General features: G+C 41.0%; 1 protein-coding gene across 1 annotated transcript in view; it reads left to right on the plus strand.

The window, feature by feature from the left end:
* Positions 1 to 10,489, plus strand: part of BASP1 (brain abundant membrane attached signal protein 1) — a 60,243-nt gene extending 49,754 nt beyond the window's left edge. Inside the window, exon 2 of the mRNA XM_003263150.4 lies at positions 8,874 to 10,489. Coding sequence (XP_003263198.4) covers positions 8,883 to 9,566 — 684 coding nt within the window. The 5' untranslated portion in view covers positions 8,874 to 8,882 and the 3' untranslated portion in view covers positions 9,567 to 10,489. The remainder of the gene's footprint in view (positions 1 to 8,873) is intronic.
* The last annotated feature ends 1,597 nt before the right edge of the window (positions 10,490 to 12,086 follow it).

Consider the following 12,086-nt stretch of genomic DNA (forward strand, 5'->3'; position numbering starts at 1 on the left):
TGACAGTGTCCTGCTATAGAAGTTTAAGGAACAGTATATGTGGCTTCAATTTCCATAAGTTAAAAATGCAGGAAAAAGATTATGTCTGGAGGAGTAGATTTTCAGAAAAAGCAGTTTTAAGGAGGATGAAAAGAGAATTTATTCAAAATGAGAGGCGTTTTCTCTGTTCCTTCCCCACCTCTCCCTCCCTTGCTTGCTCTGTTCTGTCTCCCTCCCTCCTTATTTCATTCTCACTCTTGCTCTTGTTCATATAAGAGTAATGAATCTTTGCCTTATTGTGTTTGAATTCACCATGACCTCCTTGTTGATATTCCTAAAGTTGGCATTAAAAGCTATATCTGGGGTGGGGCATGGTGGCTTATGCCTGTAATCCCAGCAATTTGGGTGTCTGAGGCAAGCTAATCACCTGAGAGGTCAGGAGTTTGAGACCAGCTTGGCCAACATGGTGAAACCCCGTCTCTACTAAGATACTAAAAATACAAAAATTAGCCAGGTGTGGTGGTGCACAGGTAATCCCAGCTACTCAGGAGGCTGAGGCACAAGAATCACTTGAACTGAGAGGCGCAAGTTGCAGTGAGCCGAGATTGTGCCACTGCACTCCAGCCTGGGCGACAGAGCAGCGAGATCCTGTCTCAAAAAAAAAAAAGGCCATATCTGACCTGGAACTCTTTCCCAATGTAGGAACTCCAAACATAATCTTTCAAAACGTTGCCTGTGGATAGCTCTGTAAAAATGGTGATACACCCTGGTTTCGTTTTGTTAAGTGGTTGTATTGCACTAGAAATTTGGGCCTGAGAACTTTTCCCACTTTGTTTTTCTCAACGTTTCTACGTAACACTAAACTGAATATCACATTAGTTTTCAAGAATTGTGATTAGCCCTTGTGAGATTGATTTAAACTGTATTTGAAAGGATAATTTAAAGTATCTGTAGGCTGATACTACTTAGCATCGCATAAAAGGAAAAGATGGTTTGGTTATTTTTAGGAAGCACGCTTGCTCAAAGAGATTGGGCACAGGGCAGGTCTTGCAAGGCAGGACCACCAGTGGTTGGTAGATGACCCATCAAAAGTAGGTAAAGGGGAAACAACTGAGTGTCTTCCACAACCAGGGCACTGTGAACTAGTTCTGCGTGAGTGAAGCTGATGAAACCTGACTTTTCTGACAGTTAAGATGCTATCTGAGATGTCTTCAGTGAGCCATTCCATCCTGACTCATTCCTTAGAGTTTACACTTTATTCTGAAAAGATTTTCTAAATATAATTGAAAACGTTAAAAAACATTTGCTTTAATAAATATTTGGATGCCATTTTACAATTTTTATTTGTATTTTTTTCCTTTTTTTTTTTTTTCTTTTGAGACGAAGTCTTGCTCTGTCACCAGGCCCCAGGCTGGACTGCGGTGGCGCGATCTCATCCCACTGCAACCTCCGCCTCCCGGGTTCAAGCGATTCTCCTGCTTCAGCCTCCCAAATAGCTGGGACTATAGACGTACGCCACCGCGCCTGGCTAATTTTTGTATTTTTTAGTAGAGACGAGGTTTCACCATGTTGGCCAGGCTTGTCTTGAACTCTTGACCTTGTGATCCTCCCACCTCAGCCTCCCAAAATGCTGGGATTACAGGCGTGAGCCACCGCGCCCAGCCCTTTTTTTTTTTTTTTTTTTTTTTTGCTTTTTACAATTTTTTTTTTTATTTCTAATTTTCAGCAAGCTTCACATATTGAAATGATATATGAAGACATCCAATCATAGTAATAGCAGCTGGTTGTCAATTTAATCTTTAGGGTGTAAGATGATATGTTTTTATGACAGTGATTAGCAGATGTATTGAACTCTATTGATAATACCACTTTTTTTAATCTTGCATTGCATTTTTATTTAGTGCCAGAAGCATTCATAAAATTATTTTTCCCCGTAGGAAGAGAATGCACTTTAAGTATCTTCATTTTACTGATTAGGAAATTTGAGATCCAGAGTGGGAGGTAACCACTGAGTCTCATAACACTTTGTTGACAGTGGAGACCAACCCCCAGCACACCTACCGTTTTTAGCAAACTTCATACTGAGTGCTAGGTGGCTTGTTTTTGACACAAGTCAAACAAATAAAATATTTCATAATTTATTTTTTTCTTATATGGCATTTTGCTGTCTACTCTTCCACCTTTATTTTCTCAAACTGAAAGACTGAATTTTAATACAGTAGGTTGTGCTAATGGAGTGGTTTAAGGTAAGAAAAAATATAAGTGCGTATTAGGAAAGTTCTGGATGAGTTGGTCATGTCAGCAGCCAAATCATGGTTGTTTAGTGAAATTATTTGCTATTAAGTGTGTACAGAGGGGATCATATTATAGTTTGTAAGAACTGTGGTTGTTTAGTGAAATTCTTAGCTATTAAGCATGTACAGAGGGGATCTGGACTCAGTGTGTCCTGTGGATTCTGTGTACAAAATAAACACAGCAGATGATTTGAATGGATAAGGAATATCTTCTGTGTTCCCTGACAGGCTTCCTGGAGAAAAAGGAACAAGCAATTGGAAAACTTGGTAGAGGAGATTGTCTCTATTACAGAATGTCTTCATTATAACATCAGATTTCAAATTATTTCTCACCTTTACTCTCCCAAAGAAATTTTCATATTAAATTTAAGCTCTCAATAGTGAGAACGAGTTTACTGCTTTCTTTTTTTTTTTGGGTTTGCTATTATAGCAATGCATAGGACTACATATTTTTCCTATAAATAGAATTTTCTGTAAAATAAGAAATACTTGTTAGCTCTAAGACTCAACAGAATTGTTTTAATTTGCTTTGGAGAAAGAATTAAAACCTATTTTTTAGGCCATATGTTCGTTCTTTATTTATTGATTTTTTAACCAGGTCCTCTGAAGAAACTAAAGTGTAGTTGTCTCTGAGGACAAAAACAAACAAACAAACAACAACAAAAAAAACTTTACCTTACCTTGCCTACCTAGCTATGAAGTTGCTCTTTTATGGCCTTCCTAGGCATGAAGAAGTTAGAGAAACTCGTCTTTAGAAGTTTCATGAACGTTCATAAATGTATACTTTTATTTATTAGGGAACAAGATTTGCTGCCAATAAACAAAAGAAAGATTTGTGTCAGGACTGAATGAGTAGTTTAAGCTAACATCAATTATAGGAAGTGAGACTCAGAAGGTGATAGGTATGTATTCCACAGATGCAAACGCTTTTTGAGTTTCCTGGCAGGTGTAGGCAAAAAAGGACCAGGCTGGTGTGATGAGTAATCACCTTCAACCCTCCCTCTGACCTTTTCAGGCCTCCCTCTGATTTTCCTGCTTTCTAGCCCAGGTTGCTCTGATCAACTCACAGTGCTCGAATAGCACATTCTCTTCTGTGTTCACCAAAAAGCAGAACTTTAACACATTTATTCCAGAATATCTGTTTCTAGCCAGATGGGATTAATTAGATGGAGGCTTGGTTTTATAAGGTGGAAGGGAATAAAACTAGTCAGAAGATAGTTGTGTGGGATTTTAAAGATGTAAGTTAGTATCTCTGTTAAGCTATTTGACATCTGATAAAAGAACAATATTCTTCTGTGGGAAGTGGCAAAACAAAATGACATTTGACAATGTTAGCTTCTCTCATCAACATGGTGTGTTTAGCTTATTAGCCAAGATAAGGTGTAGACCAGGTTTTTACCCTTTACATATGAAATTTGAGGCATTAAATGAGTAAAAGAATTGGGATTCCTCTTCCATCTTGGTGATCAAAACACTTTTCTCTTGTTTCCTTGGACCAAGTGATGAAGAGGTAGTGAGGGGACAGCAAAAAATGGAATTACATTTCTTCTCTTTCTTTATTTTTATTTTTTGAGACAAGAGTTTTGCTCTTGTTGCCCAGGGTGGAGTGCAATGGTGTGATCTCGGCTCACCACAACCTCCACTTCCCAGGTTCAAAAGATTCTCCTGCCTGCGCCTCCTGAGTAGCTGGGATTACAGGCATGCACCACCACATCCAGCTAATTTTGTATTTTTAGTAGAGACGGGGTTTCTCCATGTTGGTCAGGCTGGTCTCGAACTCTCGACCTTAGATGATCCGCCCGCCTCGGCCTCCCAAAGTGCTGGGAATACAGGCGTGAGCCACCGCGCCCAGCCCCCTCTTCTCTTTCTCTGACCACTCCAATACTTGTTCTAATTGGGAGGAATGGATTTAACTAATCTTTGGTTTTTATCTCTGTGTAGAAACTGATTTCTTGGTAGAATGGACTGTTAATATATTTAAAAAGACTCAAAACCTCTTAGAATCTTAAGTATGTAAAATATTCAGATCGAAGAAGTAGAGATTTTACCTTTACAATATGGTGACAACAGATGACTGTAAAAACTTCTTTTTCAAATAGAACCAGCAGGGGCATGCATGGAACACATATACCAAACATCTTCCTGATAACATTAAACATTTTTAAAAGATGTTAAATGTTCTTTTCATTGTGGTGCTTCAGATTCCTGATTCTAGAACTTGTGTGTGTGGAACCTGTGTTCTAACTATTCTGTTGGAATTTAAAAGCAAATAATTATCTAAGAATTTTCCAATTAAATGATGGGGGAAGGAACTAACATTTTTGCAGGCCCTGGAAATGTAAAATGTTGTACTCACATGGCCTTACGTTAAATTCTCATGAAATTGACATTTAAAAAAAAATTTTATTTTAAAGGAAACGGAAGGACAATGAGATTAAATAACTCGCCCAAGGATTCTGGGTGGGTGTGCTGTGGAGGTGGGATTTTTATACTCTGCCATGACCCAGTGTGCAAAGTCTCCTTGAAATTCAATTCTTGTCCAATATTTACCAGATTAAACTCAGTGGAATTCCTCTCTCTACTACTGTTTTGTTTTGTTTTGTTTTTTTGAGACAGAGTCTCACTCTGCCCAGGCCATAGTGCAGTAGCTGATCTCAGCTCACTGCAACCTCCGCCTCCCAGGCTCAAGCTTCCCCAGTAGCTGGGATGATAAGTGCGCACCACCACGCCTGGCTAATTTTTGTAATTTTTGTAGAGATGGGGTTTTGCCATGTTGGCCAGGTTGGTCTTCAACTCCTGACCCCAAGTGATCCACCCACCTTGGCCTCCCAAAGTGCTAGGATTACAGGTGTGAGCCACCACACCTGGGCTTTAAAGGACAGCTCCAGAATTTGCTTTTTTCTGACATGTCATAACAGAGGTCGGTTTCAGTGTTTGGTTAATACATAAACATATAGAGCTGAGGTCGGTGCATTCAGCATTGGTCTGAATTTTGTTGCTGTGCTGCTCAGTTTCTAGTGAATTTCCTAATTGTGGAGAAATGCAAAGTCAGTCTCAGCCTTTTCAGTGACTTTTTTAGTTGAAGTGACTTTCAGCATGGATTGTCTGTTGCTGTATTTTTTTTTTAACTGCTTTATTTTAATCTTAGAAGTTCCAACTTCTAACTTTCTATACCAAATGGTTTCTTTCAAAATTAGAAGTAACAGAAATGAATGAAATTGGCTGGGCATGGTGGCTCACGCCTGTAATCCCAGCACTTCGGGAGGCCGAGTGGGCAGATCACCTGAGGTCAGGAGTTCAAGATCAGCCTGGCCAACGTGGTAAACCTCATCTGTGCTAAAAATACTAAAATTAGCTGGGCGTGGTGGCAGGCTCCTGTAATCTCAGCTACTCGGGAGGCTGAGGCAGGAGAATTGCTTGAACCTGGGAGGCGGAGGTTGCAGTGAGCCGAGATTGTGCTGCTGCTGCACTCCAGCCTAGGTGACAGACTGAGACTGCATTTCAAAAAAAAAAAAAAAAAAAAAAGGAAAGAAAAGAAAAAGAATGAAATCATTAAACTGTGTGCTCGTTGCTTTCTCTTGGTAAAAAGCTTCTCTGGCAAATAGGAAGATGAAATGTTGAAAGGCAGAGGATACTCGAAATACTGAATTTCTTCCTTATTCCCTCAACACCTGAGTTCTGAGCTACCCCAGGTGGCACCATCCTTGTAACCCAGGCGCATAACATTCCTGGGCTGAGAGCTTTGCCACGTTGCTGGCTTCTCAGCGGAGTTCCTTCTATCCCCTCTATGGTGCCTTCCTGCCTTACTGAATTTTGCTGGACTTGGCCTTTGCTCGTAGTACAGCTCCACGAACTCAGCTAGTAGGATTTCCTTATGGGTAAAAGGAGAATGTGAATGGCATACTACCCCATGGTGCTGTTGAGATTACATATTTTATGTAATATATTTATGAGTAGGATTGTGCTTGATACCTAGGAAACGGTTAATAGATGTTGTAGGCAAGGTCTTCACCCATATGGTCTTGGGAAATAATGAGACAATCCTGCTTTTCGAGGGTTCAGGTGGGTCCTATGAGCCTCCCTCTGATACCTCAGTAGAGGTAAATTAGCAAAATGCCAGGGGCGTTAACTTTTTTTGAAAAACAAACTGGATTGAGACATATTTTCTTACTTATAACTTGATTATGTGTGTTCATTTTTGACCCAGAAACAAATCGCAGCTGGGCATAAAACAAAGAATAGAATGTGGCCTTAACTATGTGTCAGAAAAGCTAGTTTTAGTAACTCAGATTTTAGGTTTGTAACCCAACATGACTTTAAACCTCTGGGGATTGCTGTATAGAATTTCATGCTGTGGGTGTCAGAAAGCAGCACCCCCTGTTATACTTACTGTACCCCCTATGTTTGCACTTTATCTTAGCGTCTGTAATTTCTAAGTTGGTGTATGGGTTTCTATTACTGGATTGAGAGAAGATCCTAAAGGCAGACCTGTTAGGTTTCCTGTTTCTTATTTAGCTCAACCTAAGGGACCCAATGTATCTTGAAATACCAGAGCTGAAATTATATTTGGTATAGGCCATTCGTGCATACTGACTAATTAAGAATTCAATGGAAGAGTTATAAACTACAATTTAAAATATTGATCCAGTTTATTTCTTTATATTTTCATGTACTGCTGTGTGATTGCTTATAGGATGAAAGTGTATTTAATTGTATTTTTCACCATGTATGTTTGTTTCTACTTTTAAGGGAGAAATAATCAAAAGTTAAATCCAATAGAGCCTGTCTGAAGCAGATTATGACCAATTGCCACTCCCTTTTCTAAAAAAAAAAGGACATGTAAGAGAATCTTAGGTAACATCATAAAGACCTTTCTTGAGAATACGAATAGTATTTTAGTCAAATTTCAGTTTATTGCTTTTCTTTTCCCCCAACTACTGAAGTCATTCCAGATAAGAAATTAGCATATAGAATGGTGAGAAAAATTTTGACTGAAGAATTCATTTTCTTCCACCAAAAATTTGACTTTTAATAAGATAAACGTAGGTTATTTCACTGTCATGAATCTTGATTCCAAGGGGGTAATAAATAAACAGCAAATCTGTCTCTTATAAATGAGGGATGTATATATTTGCAAAGCTGGCAAAGGAGTGTGTACAGTTCTGCCAGTGGATCTAACCTGGGCAAAACCAGGTGGTCCCCCCTGCTCTCTCCTGGGCTTTTCTCATTTGTGGGACTAACGAGGATAGTGTAATGTGATTTCTGCCATGCTTCATCCAGGAAAAGCAACCAATTTTCTTTGCAAAAGCAACATTTCAGTGGATTTTCACTGATGTGTGGTGACAGAAAAATGGACCTGAAGGAAAAAAAAACGCACCGAGAGCCTGTTTAGCTCTGGCCGTGGTTCTGGATGAAATTTATTATTTATAAATTTATAATTTATTATTTATCTGGCTTAATGCTTGGTTTTCAGGGGAGAGAATTTCAAGATTCAAATACAAATCAAGTTTCTTGTGCCAGAACGAAAGCGGCAGCCTCAAGATAGTTGTTAATGACCATTGAATGTGCATGTATAGTTTGAATTCTAACCAGGAAATTGATAATGAAGAACAATTTTATGTTACTATGGAACTATTTTTTTTAAGCTGAAAATACCTTGAAATGAATTTATGTCAGACACGGCCAGCAGGAGACACTTGCTTTTTCATAACTGCCCCTGCTTGGTAAGAAGATAGACTGAATCCTGTTTACCTTACCTGTTTGAAGATGTGTTTGCTGATATAACACACACATATGTAGCAGAGAGAGTTTGTAGTTTGAGATTATTTTCTAGAAATCTGTGATTTGTGCTTTATTACAGCTGTGCAGTTTCTCCAGAAAGCATTTTAAAATTGCAACGCCTTTCTCTAGCTCTAGCCTGGGTCTAAGATGGCTGCCCCTGCCATGCTGCACACGCCTGTTCCACGCTTGGTGTTTCATCAGACATGGGATGGCAGATGAAAAACAGATAGTGCTCCTCCTCTCCCGGGTTGACAAACTTTGCCTCTAATTACTGATTCTTTGATCTCAGCTTATTATTCCCTCAACTGGCTATGATTAGAAGCTCCACAACTGAGCTCCTTCATTTCTTTTCTTGACACATTGTTTTAAAAACTCATTTAAAATTATTGCAGAACTCACTTAATTGCGCTCCTTAATGTTTTTGATTCTTTTTAAAATGTTTAACTTTTAATTGTGTAATAACAGTGTAATATAATAATGTAACTGATTACCCGGCCATGGTGGGTACACCTGTGGGCCCAGCTGTGCAGGAGGCTGAGGCAGGAGGATCCCCTGAGCCTAGGAGGTGGAGGCTGCAGTGAGAAGAGATCTCACCACGGCACTCCAGCCTGGGTAACACAGCGAGACCCTGTCTCAAAAATAAATACATGAATAAATTGAATTTAACTGTGCCTAACTATAGTTTACCATGCCACCCCTTTGGGGTGTGCAGTGCAGCAGGCCCAGAACCCCTTGCTTTGCAAAATGCAGCTTTTTGTGGTCCCCACACTTGCCTAGTAACCGCCGTTTTGTTTTGTTTTGTTTTGTGTTTGCTTCCAGAACTCCAAGATGGGAGGCAAGCTCAGCAAGAAGAAGAAGGGCTACAATGTGAACGACGAGAAAGCCAAGGAGAAAGACAAGAAGGCTGAGGGCGCGGCGACGGAAGAGGAGGGGACCGCGAAGGAGAGCGAGCCCCAGGCGGCCGCGGAGCCCGCCGAGGCCAAAGAGGGCAAGGAGAAGCCCGACCAGGACGCCGAGGGCAAGGCCGAGGAGAAGGAGGGCGAGAAGGACGCGGCGGCCGCCAAGGAGGAGGCCCCGAAGGCGGAGCCCGAGAAGACGGAGGGCGCGGCAGAGGCCAAGGCTGAGCCTCCGAAGGCGCCCGAGCAGGAGCAGGCGGCCCCCGGCCCCGCTGCGGGCGGCGAGGCCCCCAAAGCTGCCGAGGCCGCCGCGGCCCCGGCCGAGAGCGCGGCCCCTGCCGCCGGGGAGGAGCCCAGCAAGGAGGAAGGGGAACCCAAAAAGACTGAGGCGCCCGCAGCTCCTGCCGCCCAGGAGACCAAAAGTGACGGGGCCCCAGCTTCAGACTCAAAACCCGGCAGCTCGGAGGCTGCCCCCTCTTCCAAGGAGACCCCCGCAGCCACGGAAGCGCCTAGTTCCACACCCAAGGCCCAGGCCCCCGCAGCCTCTGCGGAAGAGCCCAAGCCGGTGGAGGCCCCGGCAGCTAATTCCGATCAAACCGTAGCCGTGAAAGAGTGACAAGGACAGCCTATAGGAAAAATAATACCACTTAAAACAATCTCCTCTCTCTCTCTCTCTCTCTCTCTCTCTATCTCCTCTCACTCTCTCTCTCTCTCCTCTCCTATCTCTCCTCTCTCTCTCTCCTATACTAACTTGTTTCAAATTGGAAGTAATGATATGTATTGCCCAAGGAAAAATAAAGGATGTTGTCCCATCAAGGGAGGGAGGGGGTGGGAGAATCCAAATAGTATTTTTGTGGGGAAATATCTAATATACCTTCAGTCAACTTTACCAAGAAGTCCTGGATTTCCAAGATCCGCGTCTGAAAGTGCAGTACATCGTTTGTACCTGAAACTGCCGCCACATGCACTCCTCCACCGCTGAGAGTTGAATAGCTTTTCTTCTGCAATGGGAGTTGGGAGTGATGCGTTTGATTCTGCCCACAGGGCCTGTGCCAAGGCAATCAGATCTTTATGAGAGCAGTATTTTCTGTGTTTTCTTTTTAATTTACAGCCTTTCTTATTTTGATATTTTTTTAATGTTGTGGATGAATGCCAGCTTTCAGACAGAGCCCACTTAGCTTGTCCACATGGATCTCAATGCCAATCCTCCATTCTTCCTCTCCAGATATTTTTGGGAGTGACAAACATTCTCTCATCCTACTTAGCCTACCTAGATTTCTCATGACGAGTTAATGCATGTCCGTGGTTGGGTGCACCTGTAGTTCTGTTTATTGGTCAGTGGAAATGAAAAAAAAAAAAAGTCTGCGTTCATTGCAGTTCCAGTTTCTCTTCCATTCTGTGTCACAGACACCAACACACCACTCATTGGAAAATGGAAAAAAAAAACAAAAAAACAAAAAAATGTACAATGGATGCATTGAAATTATATGTAATTGTATAAATGGTGCAACAGTAATAAAGTTAAACAAAAAGAAGTAATAAAGACTATTGGGTTTTTTGTTCTGTTTGTTTTATTTCTCTAGTCCCCCTCAATAACTGCTTTATCAGAGAACAGAGCACTGTGTTGGCCATTTTTCTGAATATATTTGGATAGAAGTAAAAAACAGACCATGGACGGTGGATCACGCCTGTAATCCCAGCACTTTTGGAGGCCGAGGTGGGTGGATGGCTTGAGCCCAAGAGTTGAGGACCAGCCTGAGTAAGACAGTGAGACCCCACCTCTATTTAAAAAAAAAAATTGTCAACATTATTTGTTGAAAAAAATAGGGCAATGTCAGTAAACTATCTCAGAAGAAGTTAAACTGAAAACTTACTGTGTCTATGCATATGCACCCTCTAAAAATGTAACTAATTAATTTACTTAAGAAGAAGAAAGATTTTGAATAAAACACGTTAAAAGACAATAGATTTGATCTTGAAGGCTGGGAAAAAATGAATGACAGGATCTTATAGAAACCTGTGTTTGTAAATTGTGGCATCACTAATGGTTATTCTGTTCTATCCCAACCCCTATTTTTATTTTTAGCATATTCATGGTAGAGCCAGGAAAGGCAACCTGAGAATTGTGCTGTGAGACAGCAGTGATGTGGAAGCAAGCATGGAACTGGCTTTTATGGTGACCGGATTTCAGTCCTGATTTTGCCACTAGTGACTTGGATGGGTTTTAAGTCACTTCCAACCTTCCCAGACCTTCCTTGCTTTACCTACAAAAGGGTGTAGCCTTTATGATCTCTGAGGCAAGGTCCCGTTTAATGGTTTGAGTACATACCCGGTGACAATTTAATGTCACGATGCATAGGTATGCACCGACTGATGGGATGTCTCTTCCATGTCTTGATTTTCCAAAACTCACAGAGTAATGAATAACAATTTCATAGATTAGAAAACTCTGACATAGGAAATGTCCTGTGGAATGTGTGAAGGCCAGTGTAATGGAATTGATTCTCAAAGGGACATTAATGACGCAATGGATTCAGACGAACCTGGTTCCATTCTTACAGGTTACATTACACATGGTTAGATAAAAAAGGGAAAAAAATCTTCTTTGAGTATTTTGGGAGTAGCCTATAGTCTGTCTCTCACCTCACTGGGAAAGAAAAAGTGGTGAAAGTTAGTATTACGTAAATATGTCCGTTGGGTTCAATTGGTATTTATGATTATTTTTTGGCACTTTGGGTTCTTGTTTCTATAGTGAGATAAATTTGAATTCTTAATGCTTGAAAGCACAGCATACAAGAAATCTGTAAACACAGTAACCACCAGGCAACTGTTTTACATAAGAAAAAAGAAGGGGAATGTCCAGGTTATTACCCGTGTGTCCCCGCATATACAAAATAGCTTGGGGGCCGATGACGGTGATGGAGTGGTTGGAGTGGTAGAAGATTCAGTGAACCGTGGAGGACATTTATATAGCTACTGATTAAATGCCATGCATTTGTTGCAGAAAAATGTGCTTGGTGGAAGTAATATTTTATATACTCACTGTCTTCCCCACTTCCCCTTCTTCTAATAAAAAAATGCTAAGCTTTTTGGTAATTAGAACAATCAAATTAGCCTCCCAGATTAGCATTTATTA

This window comes from Nomascus leucogenys, chromosome 6 (genome assembly GCF_006542625.1).
Source record: "Nomascus leucogenys isolate Asia chromosome 6, Asia_NLE_v1, whole genome shotgun sequence".
NCBI lineage: Eukaryota > Metazoa > Chordata > Mammalia > Primates > Hylobatidae > Nomascus > Nomascus leucogenys.